Source organism: Coturnix japonica, chromosome 3 (genome assembly GCF_001577835.2).
Source record: "Coturnix japonica isolate 7356 chromosome 3, Coturnix japonica 2.1, whole genome shotgun sequence".
NCBI classification, from domain to species: Eukaryota; Metazoa; Chordata; class Aves; order Galliformes; family Phasianidae; genus Coturnix; species Coturnix japonica.
Window position 1 is genome coordinate 74478688 of NC_029518.1, and position 25360 is coordinate 74504047.

The following is a 25360-nucleotide window of genomic DNA, read 5'->3' on the forward strand; positions in this document are numbered from 1 at the left end:
AATTTGCATAAATATAGAGGGAAACAAATTACCTGTCGCAAAATTACTTTCTATCAGAAATTGGGTGTTTTCAGACAAACCAATTTTTCCTGTTTTATGTACTAGAAAATCTTAGCAATTGGTGTAATAATTGCAATAAAACAGTTACAGAGCATTCAAACAAACTTCCATTTGCAAAGTGTTGCTCAACTGTGCAAGAAATGGAAGTAAATATTAGTAAAGAATTAAATCCGATCACTTTCAGCTGGTTTATTGCCACCTGACATCTTATCCTGAAACAGGGATAACATGGCTAGGAAGTAGAATGCCACATAAAACATGGTTCTTCCTAATGAGCCCTGCTAAGAAGCAGTATGATAAGATGGAAAGAGCACGACACTTATGCACCTAGCCAACTACAGTCATTTCTTTCAGGTATACTGATGTGGTAGCATACTGTGCTCTGGAGGCATACCACACACTGCAATTATGTTTATCAGACTGGTCATGTTACAATTAATTGGGACATTGTTCTGAAGAGCAGTGCTTTCAGATATATATAGTGATGACAATTGATAGGTTGGCATTTGTCAACAGTTACTTCACCTCAGGCATTAACTAACAAGACACAGCCTTCTGTATGCATGGAACTGAAATAACCATGGTAACTCCAGGTATACAGTGATATTTTAATGACCGCAATCACTTAACCTCAGGCCATCACTTGCAAAACTAAACAGCCCACCAAGAAGCAGATGAATAAAGCATTTATACTATATATGAAAAATGCTAAGTGGTTTTAGGGATTATAACCATTTATATGTAGCTTACAAGGAAAAAAAGGAGAGAGAATTAGAATACAAAATCACGTACTATAAAAAAATAATGAAGGTACCACAATCTACTGCTGCAACTGCCACTAAAATGTCAGTATCTACCAACGGCTACTAGAAATTGACATCTAAGATAAAACAATTTCCTATTTTAAGTGCCTCTTAATACATACAGACTTTATAAGTGGTGGCAGCAACAGTATGAAAGGTCCTTCCTGCTCGGTCAATACCAAACTGCAGCAGAAAAAGTGTCAGTAATAAAACAAAGCAGTTCTCAAGTAAAGAAGAAGATGTAATGATGATGTAACTTACATACACTCTGACTTGGTTTTAAAAGAAAAAGAGGGTGGAATCTTCTATCTTATTATTATGTCATAATTCTGCTGAAAAGTATGGTTTCTTAAAGCATTCAAGAATTCCATAGTGAAGAAAAGAATGAGAGCGCATATAAAAGTATTTGTAAAGATGTCTTGTATTTAGAAGCTTCACTTACCAAAATGAAGAGACAACCAGAGGCAAGTTTTGTGTGTTCAGGAATTGTGGAAAACACGGACAAAATCAAGCAACCAAACACAAGGAGAAAACTGAAAAAGAAAGAATATTAGCAATTAATATTTTTCAGAACCTGGATCCAATATCTGTGTTCTTCTCCACCAACATTAATAGAAGACTATCAATTAACAGTTTTCATTAACAGAAATGAATTCAATTACTGCTTGGTTAAATAAATAGCCTCTTTATAATTCTTCAGACTTCTGTGCAGTACTGATAGAATTAATAGAAAACACTACGTGTATGCAGACCTTGGTGAGACGACCCAACATAAACAGACGCTACTTTTGATATCTCAATCCCGTACATTTATCCAGTCCAGCCACTCTTAGTGGCTCAAAAGAAGGATTGTCAATGGGAGAGCTTTCTTCCCAGTCTGAAGGATCATTTCTCCCACAGTAGACCACAGATATGGGCAAGACGAGGTTATCAAAGTCCTAAAGTACATATTGCATCTAAGTACTATGACTTTTCCCATATTAACCAACTTCCTTCTGAACAACAGACCTTAATAAACTATCAGAAGCTCAAAGCAAGCTTCGCCACCTTGCAACACTGGGGCCCGGAGTTTGAATCCCCCCTGTGGCGCAAGTGGTAGAAGTGCCGCTCTGCTACATAGAGGCTCGAATCCCGGGGGCTGGACTCAATGATCTCTAAGGTCCCTTCCAACCCACACGAGACTATGATACTACGATACTATGATACTATGAAAGGTAGCCTGGCTGTGGTACCACTTCCCTAAAAAACTAGGCACCATTCCAGGAACAAACTTAATATCAATGGAAGTTAAAAAGCAGGAGCGAATCAAGAAGGTCTTACACAAGTCAGGCAGTCACAACTGGGAAAACATGACGGCAGTTTTTAGCTTGAATGAGTTTGCTTGTTTCATGGTACTGACAAACATATACAGATTAAACAAAGCACCGACATACTGCCAAATTTCTACACAAGGAAAATGCAAATACTCAGTATCATTGTACAAATTCTTGTGAATCCTGTGCCTGTTCTTCACAGCAGGGAGCATGCACGTAGCATACAGTGTTCATGGACATGGGCCTGAAGGATTGGTATCACCCTGAGGCCTATGCCATGAATGATACAGAATACCTTTTCCTATAGGGCTGCTTTGCCAATAACAGTGCCACTGTGGTGGTGAAAAATGTTGTCTGTGAAATGCATCAGAAGAGAATTTCACTTCATCCTCAATACCATGGAGTGACTAAGCGGAACATTCACTGATTCATCTGTTGTGCAAAGTGTTATATGTTCTACATTCTAAGTTCTCGCACTTGTACTGTCTTTTGCAAGTAACTGCAAGTTTCATAGAATCAAGTAGCTGTCAGTTGTCAGTCATGCTCAGTAATCAACCGATCAAAAATAGCAGGCCTTTGACTTCGTCTGAATTGCTGGGACGCTTGCTATACTCTTACTCTAACCCAATATTAATGCAGGTATACACCAGAAAGAAAGAATGGCTCCTTCCTGATACAAAAGTGATGAAATCTCTTCCAGGGACAGAGCACAGAAATGACTGTTTGATACAGACAGGGTATATACTCTTCAGTGGGATGAGTTTCCATTAACCCACACAATCATTCCGAAAACAATGCAGCTTTTAGAAAAGCACTGAGGTGTGTGGGTTGTTTCTGGTGGCAAGCTCGTTTAGCAGCGTGGTGGTCATGGGCTGCAGCTCAAGACATGCAGGAGAGGCTGAGCAGAGCTGGGTTTGCCCAGCCTGAAGAAGGAGGGGAGGCTGAGACATTCTGTTGTCAACTATCTACTTCTGGAATAGATTCTAGAATGGATTCTGCATTCATGGAATGCAGAGAGGAATTTTTTTTTTTTTAGATGTGCAATGCCATAATACATTGGTGGCTTATTTGGTAGCACATCAGCTAACTGCTGGGATGAAGTTTCACTCTGAAAATCAAACCTGATAGAATCTCGTGGATAAGCTCTATCAAGAGCTGTAAATCAAACAGTGGTATCATAATATGCAGGAGGGTAATAATGGTCACATGCCATTGACAAATCTATCTTTCAGTCTAAAGAAAGAGATCGGCAGATATATGCTAAAAGATTTTATAAAAGACTGGTCCAATTGGTAAAAACTCACCTTGTGAGCAAATTTGTTCCCCTTCCCCCCAACTCTGTTTAAAGGAAAATCTTCCAGAACACTGCTGGTAGTTTTAGCTACTGGAGTCTTCACATACAAACCCCTATAATTACATCATACTGACATAGTCATTAATGTGGTTTCTCCTAGTTAAAGCCTGCATGGAGGGCAAAATAAAATTAAGAAGTGACTAAGAATTTACAGTAAAAGACTGTCATTTCCTTTTGCTGGCTTTCCTCAGTTCTGAATCAGTTAAAATTTTATTTTCTTGTAGTCTTTGCTCTTATGTATTAAAAATTGCTCTTGTTTAGTTATATTCCAGTAATACCAGCTAAATTTGAGGCCCCAGTGTACTGGGTCTTGTCCAAGCACATAAAACAACTACAACAAGAAATCTCATGTAGCAAAATTATGGAAAACAGACGCAGTAGGAAAAGAAGAAAATCTGTTGTTTCCATATCACAGCTGGAGACCACAGCACAGAAAAGGTAGTAGACTCTCCTGAGGCTGTGTGGAAGTCTTCAGCTGAACTGTGAAGTGGACCTGAACCTTTTAAGCCCCAGCCCTGTCCTGCAGTCACACATCCTCCAAACCCAGCATGTGTGATGAACTGCCACTGTCCCTCAGCACTGTGGTTCAGAAGATCATGTTGGCAAAATGTCATTCATGACATGGTGGAAAAGTGAGTCAAGAGAGGGAACCAGAACAGTTAGGCAATGTATTAAAACAAAAGTAAATACTCAGGAAAGCCAGGTGCACAGTTTAGATCAGCACCTGGTAGACACAGGTTTGCCGATTATCCATGAAAAGCAGATATAATACTCAAAGTAATATGTAAGAATGGTCTCACTGGTCTCAAAAGGATATTTTTCCAAACCTTATAACCTTTTGTTCTCATTTATTTTTTTCACAGAAGCTCTACATGAAATGAACCATTGCTTTTAATTATTATTAAAGAACAAAAGGAAAACATCTGCATTTATCCACTTGCTCGCTCAAATCTTGCCCCCCTATCCTTCATTCCTTCCTTTCAATGCTGAACACTTTTTTCCCTTCAATTCAGCATTTTATGTCTAAAAAGAGACTGTAAGCACTTCAGGGGAGGAGAAAAACCCAGTCCTGTTAGCTTTGCCAAACTCAAAGTATACTTTCAGGTGCTGTTAAACACAACACTAGCAAAAGGAGGAAAAAAACATCAAGTGTTCTTGTATAATTTCAGTAGTATATTTACTGCTGACCTGCTTTCCTTCCTTTGAAGTAAAGCAATAGATGGAAACAACTTTCAAATTTTCTAAATTAGACTGTTTACTCAACCCGTGGAAGGAAAGCTTCTCAATTTTCCACAGCAAGAGCCGAAGACATGAAGAACGCAGCTATGCTTTTTACCTGGCATGACCTCAACAAGGATCTGTCCAGTAAAAACAAAACCCAAAGGTCTGAGGGCTTGGTGGTCAAAGTGTATCTGAAACTGTTTTTCCAGAGATGAATGAAGGGCAGAGGTTTGTATTAAGCCTTGGACAGTCATCCCACATCCCTTTAACAGAAGAAAAAGAATTCTTGAATGGCAGCATTTGAACTGTGTGCCATGATACGCACAATACAAGAGGATGTTGCTGTAAGTATGGAGCTGTGCAAAGTAAAACACAAAGTGATTATATTTGGCCTCTAGTCTTTCAACCTGGATCATATATTTGTTCAAGCTGAAAAAAACAGATGGTCTTTCCTCATGCATTTACTATCAGACAGTAAAACATACGCCTTAGGCAGCAAGTTCCCATAAAATTATTCAAGCACTGCTATAGTCATGTATTTTATCAAAAGCAGATCCTTTCATCTTCTTCTCCAGCTTCTGAAAGCATACACTAATTGGAGAAAAGCCAATTTACAAAAGATAATATAACTCAGAAGCTTTGATATTATCTATCTGCCTCTCATAAACTTGTCTTACTGGTATGATCATTGACGGTAACTACCAATTCTCCATTTATTTAATTTTCCAACGGAGTTTTACTAATAAGTTTGTGATTTAAGAGATGTTGATTATGGCAGGAGGATGTGTCCAGCCTTTAAAAAAAATTCACAAAAAAAACATTACTCAGGAACATCATAAGCACAAAAAATATGCTCTGTTGAAGTTCTTTACTAAAAGCCATTTTGCTATATTATTTACTTCTAGAATTCAAATAAACATAAGTTAAACATCTGAAAACAGTTTTATGACCTCTTCTGTAAATAATAAAAGTTATATCACTGTTAAAGTGACATAATTAAGTAATTAGACCACCAGAGTTATGTTCCAATGTTACTTGTGGTCTAATTTAACACTCGTAAGAGCAATGGTATTCAGGATTATAACAAGACTTGTTTGTAAATCACTAGCAGTGCCACTGTCTTGGATTTTGTATGGATGGTAAAAAATGCTTGAGGATCCCCGGTTTTTCTACCTACCTGTGACCAAAGATCTTTACTTCCTCATATAATCATAGAATGCTCTGGGTTGATAAAGACCTAACATACGATTCACCTGGTTTCTCAACCTCCTGATTAGTGCAAGGTCCCGCCAACCACTAGACCGGCTGCCCAGAAGCCACATCCAACCTGGCCTTGAAATGTCCGCCAAGGATGCGGGCATCCACGAACCTCCTTGGTAACCTGTTCCAGTCGTCACCACCTCATTGTGGAAAAACTGTCTCCTGAAGCCTAATAGCCTAAATCCTCTCCATCTTAGTTTAAAACCATACGCCCCCTGTGTCCTATTACCATTTCTCCATTACATGCCTTGTTTCAATACGCCCCCTTCTAAGTACTGAAGCCACAATGAGGTCTTCCTCCGAAGATCCTCTCTCCCATTCAAGTAACACAAGCCCAGTTCCCTCAATCATTTCTCATAGAAAAGTGCTCCAGCCCCTCTCATCATCTTAGTAGCCCTCCTCTGGGCCCATTCCAAGCATTCTGTCTCCTTCTTGTACCCCAGGCCTGGACCGTCGGATGATACTGCCAGATGGCGGCCCAACAAAGCTGAGTAGGAGGGGACAATCAGCTTCGCTCTCTCTGAAGCCACCCCTCTTTTCTAATGCACGTCCAGAACGCACTGACCTTCTGCGGCGCAATTGCGCACACTGCCTTGGCTCATGTCCAGCTTCTTCGTCGCACCAGTGATCTCCCAAGTCCTTCTCGTAACAGGCGTTCTGCCTCCTAATGAGGTTCTCCTGCCCGAGTCTGTAGAAATGATTGTATTGCCGCCGGCCCAAGTGGCCGAGCAACTTAGCATTTGGCGTCTTGTTGGAATGCTCAGCTGGGTGCACAATTGGGCACCCCCTTCTCCAGTCTGCCTAGATCCCTCTGGATGGCTTCCCTTCCTTCCAGTATAACAACTGGCATACTGTACTGTATCCTCCTGGTACAAAGTTGAGACTAAGGTAACTGCTTTAAAATTTACAGAGTATTTTTTGCATCACAAGGTTTGAGCCTGCAAGATCTAGCAGAGCTCCCCAGGACTAATTCCTTTTGAGAATCAGAATCAGCAGGAGCCGGGAGTCTCCTTAGCAGTGAGCACTGCTTTGAAATGTTTTTTTTAATGCATAAATGCATAAAATCCATGTGAAGCATTAGGTAACTAAACATCCTGAAGATTTTACTAAAGTGTAACAACATAGATCTGTTAGAGATTCCAATAAGTGAATACAACACCCAGGGAAAATTCAAGAAAGGAAGGAAGGAAACAGGCCATCATTCATAGCACTGTTTTACTTCCCTAGGGATTATTAGCTTTGGTGAACAGCTCTCATAAAAAACCGTGACAGATATCTGGTGAGTGGGTTGCACTGCACAAGGTCCCTGCAATGTCTAGATCCTGTTGGCACTCTCTCTTGATGTCTGGGAAAGGCTTTAGCATGCCTTGGAGCTGACAAGAAGAGAGAATTTCTTGGGCTACATATTAAATCTATATACACAGATGTAATATGCAAAGCACTGAATTCCCAAAGAGGTTAAAACACACTCTACGCCTTTAGACGATGATCTTAGGACAGCACCTTGCCATGCATCCCGGATAACCAATGACGTGTGCTGCTCAAGATGTGAAGGTCAACTAAAATCCGACAGACACCCTGAGCCTTAGTGTCCCTCTTATCTGCTGTTTCGTAGTCTGGAGGGTGATAGAACTGACCTCTCCAGTGAGATACCAAAAGAGACCGGAGCACTTTTCTAGCTTCAGGAAGAAATGAAAGTGAAAACATCAGCTAGCGCAGGCTTGAGGAAGATATTTACGCAGGTCCTGTGGTATCTCCCTTAAAAAGTAATCTTTTCAACATTTCTATAAAACAGATAATGCACTGCTGACATGGTGGAAAAGAATACAGTTTAACAGTTTTGATAGCGCGAGCCATGTGATTAGATTCCATCATTTATAGTTCAATGTGACTTGTTTATGCAAGAAAATGAGATATGACAAAGTTATTACAATTTGTTAAAAATGTTTGACAAAAGCCACATGAGAATAAGCGCTCTCCTATAGAAGAGATCTCATAAATTTCTCTGTAAGCTTTCTTTAAAATGACTTGTACTTCAGCCTTTTCTTCAAGTGGAAGAGTGGGAAACTGTAAGGGCTTGACATTGTGCCATCTTAAACCCTGGAGCAAACACAGCAACCCCGTCTATGGATAAGTAGAGTATGAAGACTTTGTAGTCTTAAAATGTGAAAATAAATTTGATAGAAAATTGTAAAAACATTTTTTGAAGTTAAAAAATGCAGTTGTAGCAAAGCCTATCTCTACATTTTTCCTCTCTTCTGACTGTTGCCTTTTTTTCCCCAGAAATACAGCAATCTGAGCTGAATTTTGTTTTAACTTTTTGGGGAACTGAACCTGCACTTCATCAACTGCTTTGGAAAGATGAGTTTTGTTAGGATCTGATGAATAAATATTATTTAAACGCTATTTTATTTTTTCATTCCTTTCTGCAGTGTTTATTGATTCTAAAAATTAACCATCAGAATAGTTCATCTGATATGAAGGAGTTTAAATTTGCAATGACAAAAAGCGGTGTTCACCTAAGTTGATCTTTTTCTGTCAATATTTTATTGAAGAAAAATGAACAGGGTCTTCTAAATGATTGCATTTGCCTAAAGTAACAAACGCTCAAAAGCGTATATAACAGGTAATGTAATTAAAAGCAAATGAAAACCTCAATTCCTACAAGACACCAATCAAAGTGTCACTAAATACACAGCGGACAATCTACTTCATCACATACAAAAACCCAAACATCAAGGTATGGCTCTCCAGTGACCAATAAGGCAAGCATCATTCCTCCTTAAGCAAGCATGCTGGTTAAAACAAAACAAAGGGTTTGAAGAGCTTAAACCTCAGAGATACTTATGACATAGATAATTTCTAATAAGTAAATCATTTTCATTGGCTTCTGCGGGACACATTTTTGAAACAAAAGTAAAAAATAATTTGAATGGCTCATTTGAAACTGTGGTCTCATTTTACATCTAGAAACACTTTTCTGGAAGTGTGTGATCTTCTTCCAGACTTTAAATACTTTAAAGCTTGAGGAAGTGATACTGATTTGCATCCCGGAATTTGTTTCCAAATACAAATACCTCAATTCTATAGAAAAATAACAAAACTCTCCCCTCCCACTCATAGAGTAGATCTCTTAGTAGATCAAAATTTTCAAATGGATATGCTTAGTTTGCTGAAACAAAATCTGTAATATTTTTGTTTCATTTGCACCTGATAGCCTTAATGCCCAATGACAAGTCTGGTAGTAGCAGCTCACCTAGCAACATTCACTTCAGGTATCGTCCAATAAAATTAAATCAAAATAATAATGGAACACATGCTGAAACTACCACTTTCCACTAGGTGCTGCTTTTGGATTTTTAGTTTTGTTTTTTTTAAAAAATTATTATTTTTTTACAATAAATAAATAATTTTTTTAAAAAAGGTTTATTAGAATGCAATGTAGAAAATTAATAAAATTAAAGTAGGAAGCTGGAAAGATGAAATTCACCACATAATCCACTCTAAAAAAACATTTTTTTCCATTGCTGTCTATTTATTCTGCCTTTGTCCACAATGAAGAAAGGGAAATACTCAAATAACCTTTTTCTATATAAATGTTTATTAACAAACTGATAATAACCAGACAGACTCTTGAATACTGCTAACCACCCTCCGCTCCCACCCCCCCCCCCCCAAAATAAACAACCCTTCTTATTAATGTAAGAAATTATAAGAAATGTTTGCTATGTTTGCTACTCATCACCACTGCAGTTAACTTTAAAATCAGTTTTGTAGGTCCTCAGAATTTAATAGAGAAACACCGTCACTACCATATGTTTATTTTTTTGAAGAGAGAAAAATCAACAGATAAGACGAGCTTCAACACTGCACTGTATTTTGTATATAACAAGTAATAGCCTTGCTTTTGTTCAGTGCTGAGAGCGTGGTTCTGGCTCCACAGAAAAGGCATGACTGATTGTAATGGGGCCAGCCACCACTCACCTTCATTACCTAATCTCCCATCAGTGGCCAGTACTGTCATGACTTTGGCAGCTAACAGTGAGTAGAAACCACACTGCGTTGGAAAAAAATGCCCACCTAATGTAGCCCCCAGAGTTAATCCCTCTCAATGTGACTTAACTAGACCCCTAATAAATCATGCTGTGCCAGGGAATGACACTGTTACCCTCAATGGCTCCTGATTGTCTACATCATTAAATTGTGAAGGCTGCCACCAGACTCCTTTGGGCTTGGGTCAACACTTTCCAAAACGTTCTGGGCATGATCTAGGATTTAACATGTATTTGGATGAAATTATTCTCTGGTCATGCTGTGCATCTTTTACTACAGACAAGTCACTTTGGTATGTCAATCAACTATGTCGAAAAGTCATTGCAATGCTTAACCCCTCACTCAAATGCTACCAAAAGAACATATAAAAATATGAGTTGTGATATTATGATTGATGAGAATATACCATAAATGTTTTGCATTTTAAATAAAAGTAAAGACAAGCAGGTAAAGTATACTGAAAATGTAACCAGGCACATTTAGTTGTTTTCTTGGTATATTTTAATACAATGCTTGCAATTGAACTAAGTGCAAGACTTGAGATTAAAAAATTAGCCCATCATGACTATGGTATGTTAATACTGTAGGCAAAGCTTATAGATCCATAGTGCACTTTCACCTAAAATATATCTTATTGAAGAACTCTCAAACAGAAATCGATCACTTCATTTTTCCCTACTCCTCTTCACTAGTATCTTATATACTGTGAATTTTACTCTCGTTTTTAAATTTATTTTTCAGTGCAGTACAGTCAACAATATTGAGAATTAAAGGAGTTCTTCAGGAGAAAGGACCACTTAAATATAGTCATGGAAAAATATCACTGCAGTACATGACCAAAAGGAACTCTGTCATATCCCACAGAAGATTGCCTCTTATCAACCATTGGATACCTCTACAATTTTTGTTATTCCAAGCATGAAAAAAAGTAGTACCCACAATGAACAAAGCAGCACCAACAAATTCTCCAATAATAGCCTTCCAGACTACAAAACAACACAATTATTCTGGCTGCAACCTTCCCTTTTATTATACAGACAGCAAGTCTACAGGATATTTAGTTTTGTATGGGGATTCAAATTTATTTGCTGTCACTAAATCCTATTAAGTCCCATATGTTACCACAATACGGAATAAAAATAAATCACACTTTAGGTGTTTTTTTTTTTGTTTTTTTTTTTTTTTTTGTTTTCTTCTTTTTTTGTAAGGGAAAAGTATTTTAGGAAGAAACATTAGATTTTCTGAGAGTAACTAATGTGTATTTATTTTACCACGCTTCACTAAGCCTCAACCTGTGATGGCTGTGGGAAGAGCAGTACAAAATGTTTTAAAATTACAAGTACCAGTTGATTTGATTGCTTTAAGATGCCTTCATTTGGCAGACTGATTAAGAAAGGAGCAATTCATCACCTTTTTAAAGTACTGAAATACAGAATATTATTTTCAAATGCTCCATTCATGAAAATGAAGATACAAAAAAGGTTCTGAACAAAAACATACACGGGTGACAGAACTTCAGAGATGATAAATTTAGCAACAGTATTTAGAAGATTACTTTATAGTCCCAACGTCTCTCACAGCTACCACAGGAGTCTGAGTGGACACAAATGCAAGGGTTTATTAAACTGGGCAGAATGATGCCATAGCAGCAACAGGAATGAACAGTTTTGAAAATTTCTTCAATATGTCATGATCTGAATTTTTCTCTAATTCAATTTACCCCAACCTTGAAGCCAACTTTGGGGAATTCAGAGCTGACTCACCAGTATTACCATTAGAAAGAAAATCCTGCTAATCTCCTCAAGTTCTCTTCCAGTAGTAAACCAGGGTGTAAATGGAAAACGGAATATTTTTCCAACACAATGTCTTGTTAAGATTAAACCTACTTCTAAAAATCAAACATTGCACTTCTGCTCAAGGGCGTTCAGCTTTATGCTACACCATTAGTCTTGTCTCCCTTAATCTAAATAAATCCTCTTCTTTCTGGAATCTGAGGAGCCAATTCTTGTTAGGCAGAAATACTCACAGAAAAGGGCCTGATGGCAGAAGCATTTCAAATCCCAAAAGAATTCCATTTTGAAGAGTTCTAATGATCATAGAATGGCTTGGGTTGAAAAGGACCACAATGATCATCTAGTTTCAACCCCCCTGCTATGTGCAGGGTTGCCAGCCACCAGACCGGGCTGTCCAGAACCACATCCAGCCTGGCCTTGAATGCCTCCAGGAATGGGGCATCCACAACCTCCTTGGGCAACCTGTTCCAGTGTGTCACCACCCAAATGCTGATGGTATTTTCCTGGTTTTAATGTACATATCTCCTCCCACCGTCGTATGAAATCAGTACAAAGACTCAAACTTGGGGGGTTGTTTACCTGTTTCCTTGTACACTTGAGCAGACTTGTCCTTTGTTAAGCTCTAGGTAGGTGAGTGCAGCAAGCAGTGTGTGGCTCTGTATCACACACTGCTTTGAGAGCAGCCCAGCTCTCACAGTGGCTTAAAGCAAGATCTAACACAGTTCTCAAAATGAGGTATTATTCTTTGTGTCTACCTCCAGTCAAAGCCCAATCACATTTCTCATTTTCCCTTATTTTTCAGGGGGCTTTTATCTCATAACCACCACAACTGGAAAGAGAGCTACCTGATTCCTTCTGTGCCTCAAACAAGAATGCTCTCAAGTCCCCACACCACACCACAGAGTGCCCCCGCAGCACTGCATGCAGCAGGGTAGGACTGAGGCACCTCTGTGCCCATAGCAGCCCCATGCGTCACGCGGTGTTTGTGAGGAAGTCGGCTCTGCTCACATGAGCAGTGTCCTCGTGCCAGCGGTATGCTTATACACTGCTTTGGCAACAATAATATTTCTGTTCCAATAATGAGTTATTTCATTAGATGCTGAGCTGCAAAGGTTCTGAAACCACTATTACGCTTATGCAGAACGTTAAATACACAAAGTGCATTTAAACCTATTTTCCACATGGGGAAAAAGTTGCCCTTTGAACTCCTTAAACGCATTAAAACTGCTGTTTGAAACAACACACGAAGCTGCTTTTACTTTCCAGCATTTTATCATACACTGGTTTACACTCTTTGCCAAAATCATCATGCTCAAAAATTAGTGTGAAGCAAGTTTGTATTTTTAAGAGGTATTACAGTCACAGAAATAACTTTGCATGGATTTTACTTCAGCAGATCAGTTTCCTGTCTTTTCACAGATGCTGATCCTGCAAACTCTTACACAGATTAATCAGAGATGACTTGTGTGTACATGCTTCTAGGCACTGACCATATGCTTCAGCTTTGGAGAAGAAGCCCTGGAGATCCTTTCATTAACCACACCATTAAAATCAGGTTTCTGCAGCTTTGGTATACAAAGTACTGTCCTTCACTAGTGGCAAAGAAAATCCTACTGAGCAGACTCTCCTGCAATTTTCCAGTATGAATTTCTGTATGTAAGCTGAATGTCACAATTAGAGCGTAACAGGATGACACAACGGATGGGACAAAACAGCTCTATCCCTTGCGGGTATTAAAGGGGATGTTTGCTCCCAGCAATCTCGCTATCAGGACATTGGCTTAGGTGACCCTGTCTCCTCTCAGAAATGCAGAACATGCTGCCAGATTTAGAATGGGGCAGCAGAAGGCACAAACACCCTTCGAGGAAAGTCAGAGAACACACAGAAAGAGAAAGGTTCAGCAAGCAAAACTAATTTTTGTTTGTTTGTTTGTTAGTTAAACGTATTCTAGGATTTTGGCTCACTCTGAATCCACTTATGAAGTTTCCTGAGCAATTAGGAGACAGGTAGGTTTGCATCTCTGAGAAAAACAGTGCTCTTACTGCAAGGAGGTGCTGTCAGCTGGTGTATCTCAAGTGAGAGTGATTTCAAGCCTGGCAAATGCCAAGGGGCCACCCTCTGCTGTCTCTTTATGGTTCTTACCACCAGCATTTTGCAGTCTTCAATGTAGTCCTTACACACAACTTCATAAAGAGGCACCGTAGTGCTGTACCTGGAAATTAGCAGTAGTTAACAGAGATACATGACATTTTGGCCTCCTAGAATTCATACATTTTCTCATTAATGCTGATCCTTGAGGTCTCTTCCAACTGAAGCCATTTTACAGTTGTACGGTTCTATGATTAAAAATCAGTACCAGCTAGACAACAAAGGGCTTTTGCAAATTCTGAGTCTATCAGAGTCTAAAATGTTTAACCATCTTTAATATACTTTGTCAAGTGAAGTATGTGAGAGCTAAGAATGGATCCTATGTTTTCCTGCCATTTCCTTGGCTAGCAATGGCTTTAAATATACATGGGACACAAACAGAGCGCTCACCCAGCCAGCTCTCAGTTGAGACACACCAGCTGACTCCTACCTCTCTCCTAGCAGTAGGAGTACTGTTTTTCTCCTTCCAGCAGAGATACACGTCTGCCTGTCTCCTAATTGCTCAGGAAATTTGACAAGTGAAAGACTGGATTCAGGGCCAGCCAACAACATAGTATATATTCATCTATTACAAAAAACAAACAAATTCTGTTAGCTGAACCTCATTTATTTTTTTTCCCCCACATATTTTGTGACCTGTTAGGAACATTTATTTATGCAGATTTAAAGAATAAACTCGTACCAGGCTGATTCAACTGAAAAATCACATAATAGTATTCATACTGCATTATGAGAGTACAGAGATGAAAAAGTAACAAAATCAATCAATGCTTTACAGCAACAGAAATCCCCCTTCAACCTAATAATATCACTTAGTCAAACCTTCCTACGTACTGCATGAACATATATTGCCATATGCTTATAGCTGCATCAAGCTCAGACAATTGAGGCAAACAACTAATGGAGGTGTTTTCTCTTGAAAGCATCATGTTCATCTCTGACTATGATAAAGATGCATTCACTTCTTTCACCAAGGGAATTCATAAAAATCACTGATATGTGTAGGTTGGAAGGAGTCTTTAGCAGCTTTCTTGTTCAGATCCTTGCTGAAAGTGAGTTCAATTGCATTCATTTGCTCCAGGCAGCGTCCAGTCTAGCTGTGAACATCTGCAGGAAAGAAGCCTACACAGCCTCTCTGGGCACCTGACTGCTCTAATTTAACAATTTTTTTCTTATAATCATGTTGCTATTTCCGCCTTAGAAGCACTGAGTACCACATTACTCCTCAGTGTATAATAACCCAATTTACTTTTGTTTTTCAGATTAGTGGACTACATGAAAGGATCTACTAGTCTACTAGATGAAGAATGAGAAGGCTTTATAAATCAGATGACTGAGTGGGAGTCCTGGTCTACATCTTGGTCCTCCTACTGCTAATCTTCAATAGCTGCCACCGACTTATTCTCATGACCTCACTTTGTATGTTTTGGTTGAAGATCAGTAAAACTAACATTGAATTACTGAAGTCAGATAGCAGGGTCTCTCAGAATAATATCACGGTTCTCTGTTGTACACTCATTATCTACATCGCTGTTCTTGGTTCTCTTTGCCTTTATTTTGCCTGTTATTTTTCCTGCAGTGCAGGCAAGAACAAAGCTGAACCCTGTTTTTAGACTATGATGATAGACATGGTTTACTTTGTATGGAACTCAAACTATTTGTTCATTCTTTCCTTTTAGTTTGTCAGAGGGTTTTATTTTCAACTACTCAGAATGGATAAAACACATAAAACTTGGGACAGTGAAGCAAAGAACAGTATGCATATTAATGGTATATTTAAATAAGTGAATATATTTTACTGGCATTTAACTGGCATTTTCCAAAGCAGAAGCCATGGGTAGCTTCTGAGGGGCAGACATGCTCGGGAGTCCCAGCATGTCTCATGACCCAAGCTTCTCCTTGATGCCCAGGCACAGATTCAGATGTCCAGTAGTAAAGCACTTCCATCAGTATTTATTCCAATTTGCATTTATCACCTCTTTACCAGGCTTCGTTTTGTTTTTTTTCCCCCAAATATTTTTCTTCTTGCTGAGGCTCTGCTCCAGAATGTTTTACACTGGACTCATCTAATCAGCTTTTTTTGGGGTTTAGACAAAGAAACGCAATTCATCATGATATACCTACAGGATCTATTTGAATCACAGAATGGTTTGGGTTGGAAGGGACCTTTAAGAACAGCTAGTTCCAACCCTCTGCTATAGGCAGGGGCACCTCCCTCTAGACTAGGCAGCTGAAAGTCCCATCTAGCCCAGCCTTGGATGCTTCCAGGAAAGGGGCATCCACAACCTCATTGGGCACTTGAAACACAAAAGTCCACTTCAGCCAGAATCCTCAAATGCATATAAATTCAGCAGTGACCATAGAATCATAGAATCACAAGGCTGGAAAGGACCTACAAGATCATCTTGTCCAACCACCCTCCCATTACCACTGCTACCACAGGCTACTAAACCATATCTCACAGGTCCTCATCCAGATGCCTCTTGAACACTGCCAGGGACGGCAACTCCACCACCTCCTTTGGGTATTTCCTCAGGTCCTGTTTGTTGCCTGGGAGAAGAGGCCAAGCCCCTCCTCATCACAGCCTCCCTTCAGGAAGTTGTAGAGTGCAATGAGGTCTCCCCTGAGCCTCCTTTTCTGCAAGCTAAACAATCCCAGCTCCCTGAGCCAATCCTCATTAGACTTGTGCTCCAGACCTCTCACCAGCTTCATTGCCCTTCTCTGGACATGTTCCAGGACCTTGATGTCTTTCTTGTAGTGAGGAGCTCAAAACTGAACACAATACTCAAGGTGCAGCCTCACCAGTGTTGAGCACAGGGGGATGATTACCTCTCTGCTCCTGCTGGCCACACAGCACTGTGCATTTGTAAGGACTTAAAGGGAATTACTTTTAAGCATGTATATTTGTATGTTCTTTAGAGCTGATGACTGCTGGCAACCATGATATGACTTAGCTTCTGCACGGCACTGACCATCCCACATTTCAGGAGGCTGAATTTTGGTCTTCAGTATGTTTATAAGAAGTAAAAGGTAGGCATCTAAGAAAGCTTTCTCATCATTATTTGAGATGTCTACCTTACATTCTTCTAATGTTTTGTTTCTAATTGTTGTTATGGTCTTTCAGAGGGAAGATATGAGGGGAGACTCAATTTGACTGATTTTGCTCCACAGACAATAAGAAAATCCAAGCCATCTCACTTCTGTGCTGTCAACTGAAGCATTTATACCCAGGTTTCACTCCTAACCACCATACTTTCAAGCTTCTTCTGAAGAAATCAATTTCATAAGAGCAGGAAAAAATAAAAAGAGAATGTCTTTCGACAGAAAACACTTAGAAAGACTGAAGGTAAAATGACAATTTTGATTTGCACCTGTATGCTGTGAGCATAACAGAAGTCCATGCCAGTCTGCTCTGTCTTGAAATAAACTTTGTAATTAAGCACTGTACCATTCACAGCATGAAGGATCAGAGTGGACAAGAGCAAATCTTACTCAGCCCCTGTGGCAGCAGCTGGAACTGGGTGCCTAGGGAAGACCCAGCAGAGCTGGTAAGATGGTGCACAACCAACAGGTTCAGGGGCTTCTGAACCACAAGCTGTAAACCTGAACAGACTCTGCTGCTATTAGGTTGCCTAATAACAGCTCTGGAACTCCACATATATTTTTAGCATGCATACACAAACCATAAATGACTTACAAGATTTAAGTATGTGGTGTATGAAGCGCTATCTTTTCATTTGTTTGCATAAACCTATTATTTAATAATCACTCTGCTGCCACCTCTGTTTGATATGGTAAGAGGCAGTTAATCACCATTCCTTTTCACCTGCCCTGTTCAAATCATGACTTTATAAATCCTTATTACATGTGGGTATTGAATAAACTCTTCTGCAGCTTCTAAGGAAGATACAGGAGAAGTGACGCTAATTTCTCAATTCTAATCCAATGACCACTGAACCCAGCCTATGTCAGGCCAAGCAGACTGCCAGCATTAATGAATGCTGGTGTCTAGTTTTTTTGTGACTCATAGGGGAGTGATGTGTCTGGAATAATCTCCAGCTGTCTGCTTCTGTAGCTTCAAGATCAGTTTCATTGACTGGAGACAGCTTACACTACAAGGCCTAATGCTTTTAGCTTGCAGATAGCACCTAATATTTGCCTCATGAAGAACATAAAATATTATAAGATTAAGGGGCACTACTGATTGAAAATGTATTTGTAACATTTGGTAAGAGGAGTTTGGCTGGAAAATACCTTTTATAAATGTATAAATTCTTATCACAATTGCTAAGTATGTCTCCCATCAAACATATGGAGCAAAATAAGGGCTAAAACCCATTTTTTGCAAGGGCATTGCAAAATATTCAATGAAGTAGGTCGCTTAATCGGGTAATATATTGTGAAATATGTCAGTGATATTGGAAAATGGTGATACAGTGTGAGACTCATAACACATATAGTGAAACACCTTCAGCTCGTCAGTCTCTGGAAAAATCAAGCCGCTGCTACCAGCCTCACTGAATCCTGCTCTCCCCGGGGTCAGCACAAACTGCTCTTGCATGTGAGAAGACTGAAGTTGGACCATAGGTAATTACTGCACAAATGCAAACAGCTTGCTTTTAAAAAATTCTTTGCATTTTGAATGTATGTGATAGATTTAAACAACATCATAAATGTAAACTGTGCTTGAGAAAACCGTAACCGTGCAGCTGGTAGAGTCCATAAAGATAAAAGAGATGTTTCCATAACATTTAATTTCAAGCTGACATTTATATAACAAAACCATGGTAAAGCTATGTTTAGCTGAAGTTGTTTGCATATTTTGCATCAGTATCACCAAAAACTCTGTCCCTCATTTATATAGTTACCACATTTTGGTAACCACATTTATATAGCAAAGGCAACAGCTACCACAAAAGGAAAACAGAAAACCAGAGTTTGTAACATTTGGATAAACAAGCCATCAGCTCTGGCATTACAACTCATCAACAACTGCATGCATTCACTTCTGACTGAAGCAATTACCCTGTTTTCAGTAATGGAGACAGACATCACAGTTCACACCAAGTTCCTGAACATTTAACTGTGAAATCGCCCTAATCGATATGATTTAGTTTCTCAGACAGAAACACTGTATTTTGCTTTCACCTCTCTTATCCTGAAAGTGTCACAGGAATTGGCCAACCTTTCAGGTTCACACAAATTCATTCTTCCGACTTCTTTTCTGAGACAGACACAAAGGCATACAAATATTTCCCAGTTCCACTGGGCTAGTGAAGAATGAGATTTAAAATAAGCACACCTGTTCCTGATTGCCAGTGCAATACAAAAAGGACTAACGTGAAGCTTTTCCAGATAACAACTGCAAAGAGATGAAGAAACATGAACGAACACAATTTTAGGGTGACATCCCATCTCTAATGGAATGAATAAAGTTTTTGTCATGGGTATTAACACAGTAAGGATTTCCTGAAAGAAGATCAGACCCTCTTTTTTAACAAATCTGCCATCAGAGAAACATGTATTCACTGCAGTAAGCCATAACAAAGATGGCCTTTGCTGAACTTAAAGATGAAAAGATGGGACCACAGAATATGTTTGCCCATCAACTTTAGTTTTAAGGTAGCTATCCTGAGTTCTGACAAAGTACAGTCAAAGTGGCACAGAGGTTAGTTCAGGCTAGCTGCCTAATAATTTATCCATTCTTCCAGACAGGTTGAGTAGTTCATGCTTGAGTACTAGCCTGGCTCAGTTACACTACTTTCATTACCCAGTCTGACTGCATAGAAACTAGCCAATGAGCGTTCACAAAAGCTCCTGCTGATTTCATCAGAGGTTCTTTCTTAGGTGTAAGAAAACAATTTCCAATACTAAACAATATCCAAATACATTTCTTAAAGAGCCCACTGCAGAAGACACACACTTCACTGTCACATCTACAATGAAATTCTGTGTAAACTTAAAGGAATTTGAATTAAAAAATTAAAACAAACAAACAAACAAACAAACAAAAAACGTTTTTAATAAATGCTATGGAAATGTATCAAAATTTCAGTGAAAGAGAAACTCAGGAAACGTTGCATGCCATGATAAGCAAAAGACTGTGGTATCCATTAGGTTACAGGACATCAGTAGTAGGCTGGCAAAATATGGAGAAGTTATTTCTCACTGCTGTTAGTCCTTGCAAGTCTATAAAAAGAAATTAATCTAAAAGAAATAAAGGATTATACAGCATGCACTTTCATGCTCAATGAGTAAATGTCTTAGAAAGACGGTGAGGATGTTTCAGCCAGCACATCAAAATGTCTCCCACATTCTGCTAGCATCCCAGCTACTGTCCTTTAAATGATGTTGTAGGCAGCAATAAACACAGCATAGCACTAACCAGCTCTTCTTATGAAGGGAACCTACTTAGTATAATTTCCAGTTGCTCCTGGGAAGCTCCTAGCATTTGAAATAAGTATTTTTGTATACACAGGCCTACAATCCAAGTCAAACCCTGAAGTCCTTCCACGAAGAAGAACTGCATGCCAACTTGAAGAGCCATCTGAAATAAAAGAAGAGCTTTCTGTTGTGATGGCTGCAAAAATGCTAGTACCTTAAGGGAAATTTTTAAACAGTATTTAACTGCAAAAGATGTAACTACGTAGCTGGGACATTATTCAAAAATTCCTCCTATTTTGCAACTTTCATGGTCTTCCTTCAAACCTTAAATAATGATTTTTTTTTCTTGCCCTGAAAGACATGATTTAGGTGCTTCAAAAAAATGATGTTATGAAACATGTTACTGACTACAGTCAAATAAGTGTTCACTTGAATAATACACCTGAAAATAGTGTGTGATATAAATAGTGATGTAATATTGATACTGGTTAAAACTAAGAGGCTGTGACTCATAAGAATGGCTGAAGTGGAAAGCATAGTGTAAAAGATCTTCTTGCTAAAATATACATTTTATAGTACAAAAGGAAAGGAACCAGACTTCAAGTGGTAAACTGTTGGAAGAATTTTTGAGTGTTTCTGGAAATCATTCCATGGGCAAGTAGGTGGCGCAGTCTTGGATGGAGTAGCACAAGTCTGGATACGACATAAACATTCAATCATAGGCCTAAAACATTTCACGACACCAAATTCATGTTTTCTCCAGTTCATTTTCTATGTTGCAGGCAGCCATCCAACCTATTAAGAGTGTGGGTGAGGGACTAATGGTTTCACTTGCCAGGAGCTCCCAGTGAGCAGACACTCAATGCTGCTGAGCTAGGGGTGGAGTGTTGGGAACAGTGCTGTGTATGGTTACTGTGCCCTCTGTGGGCTGTCAAAAAGATGAGTTTCATTTTTCACTTTAAAACCTTGACAAATCAAAATACTGAAAGTATTTGGGCCATTTTCTTATTAAGACAGCCTTGGAAACAAACGGAAAGAAAGGTTAACATATGTAGGATGGCCCCAGTATGAATGGCATTGTTTATTGGCACATGGAACGTATACATTAAAAACTAATTCATTAAGTGATTGCTGATATTTGTACATAATATTATATATAACAACAACAGCAAAAACGAAACAGAAGCTATTTTCTTCAAGCGCTGCAAGTAATAATAAAATGCTTTTACATGTGTATCCTAAGAGTATATTTGATGGGAAATGAAGAAGGTATAACATCGGTCTCAGAGATAAGAGCAAGATGAGAGTGAATGGCTCATAAAAAGAAGATTGTAAAGATACTTGACATGAAAGTAGTGAGGAACATGATGGGTACTGATCATAGGGTTTTCTTTTTAGGACATGTGGGTATTACTATTCCTGTCAAGAAGGCTGAGTCAAGGTTAGATGACAGCAGGAACACTCATCAGTGGTCCACAGCAAAGTGATCAAGCAGCCAGATGTAAGTAATCAGGTGTGATGAGTTCAGAGCAAAGAAATTAATTACAGAGACAAATCGAGATCTGTTACGATTTTGTTCTTTGTCACATAAGTACACTTAGCTATTTTATTTCATTCTAAGAAAATTGAGTTAGGAGGTTCTGTTATACATTGGTATTCTTTCATATGCAAAGGACTCAGCTGTTCAGATTGTGTTTCTATTTACTATCTATCTATCTAGTGAATATATTATGTTGAAGCTATTGAAAAAGTCTCAGACTAAGTAACAGCTTTTACTGTACTTTGGAATAAAAGCAAAGTAGCTTTAAATGACTTGAAAGTTATAAAAAGAAAAGAAAAAAACCCAACACAAAAAGAAAGGCAAGATAGATTGTGGAACAATAGCCTGTTAAAATAACCTAGTCTAATTTTTATAGCTACTCAAGTGCTCAAAACACAGCCAAATTTCCATGATGTTACTGACTTAATGCCTTTGAAGACTCATGCCAAAAGACTTCTCATATCTGAACAAAGAAAACAAAAGTGGATCTTTTCCATGCGTTAAATACAAATCCTAAGTTAACAGGATCCAGATAAAAAGGTAATAACAACTGACAAGATTAATAAACTACATAAGCACGCACACTGCATTGGCAGCGGGTTTCCATCAGCTTGAATCCTCAGGCTTGCCCTTCACTTTTAATCTCCATGTAGTTGTATTAAACAGATGTCAGACGCAATTTTACGGCGCTAGTGGAGCCAAGCAACCAGGCTATCCTATGTGCTAAACCTTTTTGAAGAGATGGTACTTTTTATTAGGATACATTTTGTGGCACAGTTGTTTCAAATGCAGGTCAGCAGAACAGCAACTAGACAAAAATAATTTATTCCCCCCCACTTGGGTGACAATACCAGCCTTTTAAAACAAAGGATCCTATGTGAGAAAATGTCTGGAAAAATATACCTAGAAAACCTGAAGAATGTGATGAGATGGGAGTTCCACTACTATAACACACTTTCTATACTTCCATTAAAAAACAATAACCCTCCCCACACACACCCTCCAAAACAGACACAAAAAGATACAGAACAAATGCAGTATTTAATAACTCAGAAATTATTCCTAGTGATTTGTTGTCTTCACTAGATGGTATAGCAAACAGCCCTGCAGAAGTCTTGACAACTACCACTGCCTATAAAATCCCTCCTCCCAACCATACACAAATTAGTGTGTGTCTCTGACACCTCATTTCTCTGTTGCTTATCCAATCTCAAGACAGCCTTGCATGAAACTTGCAAAACTGTTTACCTTGGCACATGCAAATCACATTCTTCCTCATAAGCTATCTTTTATGCACTGAAATAATGATTTTAGACATGCATTTAAAGCTCTTTTTACTTCTTCAATGAAGTGAGAGTAAATGCATGCCAGTGGATATCTGTGGGAGAGGAATATACTTTATCTGTGACCTCAAAACGTATCCCTTTTTTTCTTCTGTATGGATTAATTCCCAACAATATTATCATATTTTTAAATCACTTAGAATGGTGTGATGTAATCAGCATCCACTTGTATTTTAGTGATAATTTATTCTTTGTTTAGCATTCAAAACACACCCTTCTTCCTCTGTAAAAAGCCATACATAAAAGAAGGTTGGCACACAGTCTTCCATTGCCTGTGTATAAAATTTAAACTAGCAAGCCTTTATTACAGCTTCTTAATGTCAGTATATATCCTACCTTCTTATTTAAAAGACAGCAGTTGCTTTTCTTGTGTGCTAGGTTGGAAGTGACCCACCTGATCAGCTCTTGGCTATACAACAGATGGGAACATCCTCCATGACTTAGTTTGGTTCCACTCAACCTTAATCACATATTTGTTTTTGTTCTAACAGACAGTGAAGGTCCATCTCTCAGCACCAAGAAACTTATTCCTCCAGCTCAGAAATCTCTTCAAGTGCAACAGGAGAAGCTGAGATTTTTTCCCATATAGTTAAACAACAAAAAAATTCCCAAATAGTTAAACAACAAAACTGAACTATTTACACATTATTCATAAAGAAAAATCTATATCAAATGATATAGCTTAGCAATCGTACAAATCTTAAAGTTGTCCTTGATAAAAAAGAAAGATAGATTGGGGCGTTGAAACTAGAGTATCTTTAAAGTCGCATCCAACCCAAGCCATTCTATGATCTTACAAAGAGCAAACTCCCTGTTGAGATGCATTTCTTTGTAGGGCGTGAGATTCATGACAGTTGTCAGACTATGGAACTCTCCCAACTGTTTATTTAGCAATTTGATACTTTAGAAAATCACAACAACTCATAGCTGCTTCAGGTCATCAGAGAAACTTTTTACGTTACTAGCATAAACCATAATTTGGTGAGTTCTCCATATATTTTGTACAATAAAACATACTATTTTTTTTACCAATTTAATTGACATCTTGAAAGGTTCTACTTTATTCTCTCCAGTAAAGGACAGGGGACTGTCACCTATTAAATTACTAGTAAACATGGAAGAAAAAGAGCTCAGAGACGTAAACAAGGTACTATTACACAGACTAGTGATTAAATATGACTTAAAGCAATTGTTCAAGAGATATGCAAGAGATTGGAGTCCACTCTTGACTTGAAAGACCCGTGCTAGTGTTGTGCTGATGGACTGGATGACTATCCTGAGTTTTATCAAATGACACTAGATGCTTTTGTTTAGACAACTTCCACTCTTGAAGTGGACTTTCAGGTGAGCCAAACTGATTTTCAAGGTATCTGAGTATGTTGACACGGTCTATAAAAGTCTGAAATATGAGCTTACCCATCTGGATGTGATTCTATTGCTAGTGCCATGTAAGATACCTCAAAGTATATTCATTCTTCAGCTACTGTACTAGAAGGCTGAAAGTCTAGAGTTCATGAGTCATTCCTGCAAATGCCACAAAAATGCTCAAGCTACTCAAGGACATTTCAGAAATCTATCACCAGATATCTACTTTCTGGGCATACTCAGAGTGCATCCAGACAATTACATACTTGTCTCTCAACTATTTTAAGCTTTAGCTGAATTCCATCCCTCTGATAATGTCAGCATTTAACTTACCTTTCTAAAATTTAAACAAACAAAGCCTGTACAACATTAAAAGTGAAAACTGAAGTTACCTCTTATAGAAGCAGATATTTAACACAAAAGCAAATTACTCCGTGATAAAATTATTCTAATTAAGGAGGCACACACTGTTAACATGCTGTTAAAAATTAATCAGATTTTTCAGAAGACTGAGAAAAAGAACATAAAAAACTCAATCCCTGTGGTAAATCATCTGTAGGCCCGATGCTGGTATCAGTCTTGGGAGTAGAGAGATAAAGCTCAATTCACTGAGGTTGATCTTGCCCTTAGAGAAAAATCAGAAGTCAGACAGAACAATTAAGAAAAAAATAACAGAGGACAGTGTTTTTTATTCATAATAACCTATTAAAAGTCAAAGAGGCT

The 25360-nt window shown here is 38.5% G+C and overlaps 1 protein-coding gene across 2 annotated transcripts in view; it reads right to left on the reverse strand.

Annotated features, from left to right (window-relative positions):
* Nucleotides 1-25360, reverse strand: part of KCNQ5 (potassium voltage-gated channel subfamily Q member 5) — a 244582-nt gene that overhangs the window by 81285 nt on the left and 137937 nt on the right. For both annotated transcript variants that reach the window (XM_015859067.2, XM_015859068.2), the window contains exon 2: nt 1306-1396. In XM_015859067.2, the coding sequence (XP_015714553.1) occupies nt 1306-1396 (91 nt within the window). The remainder of the gene's footprint in view (nt 1-1305; nt 1397-25360) is intronic.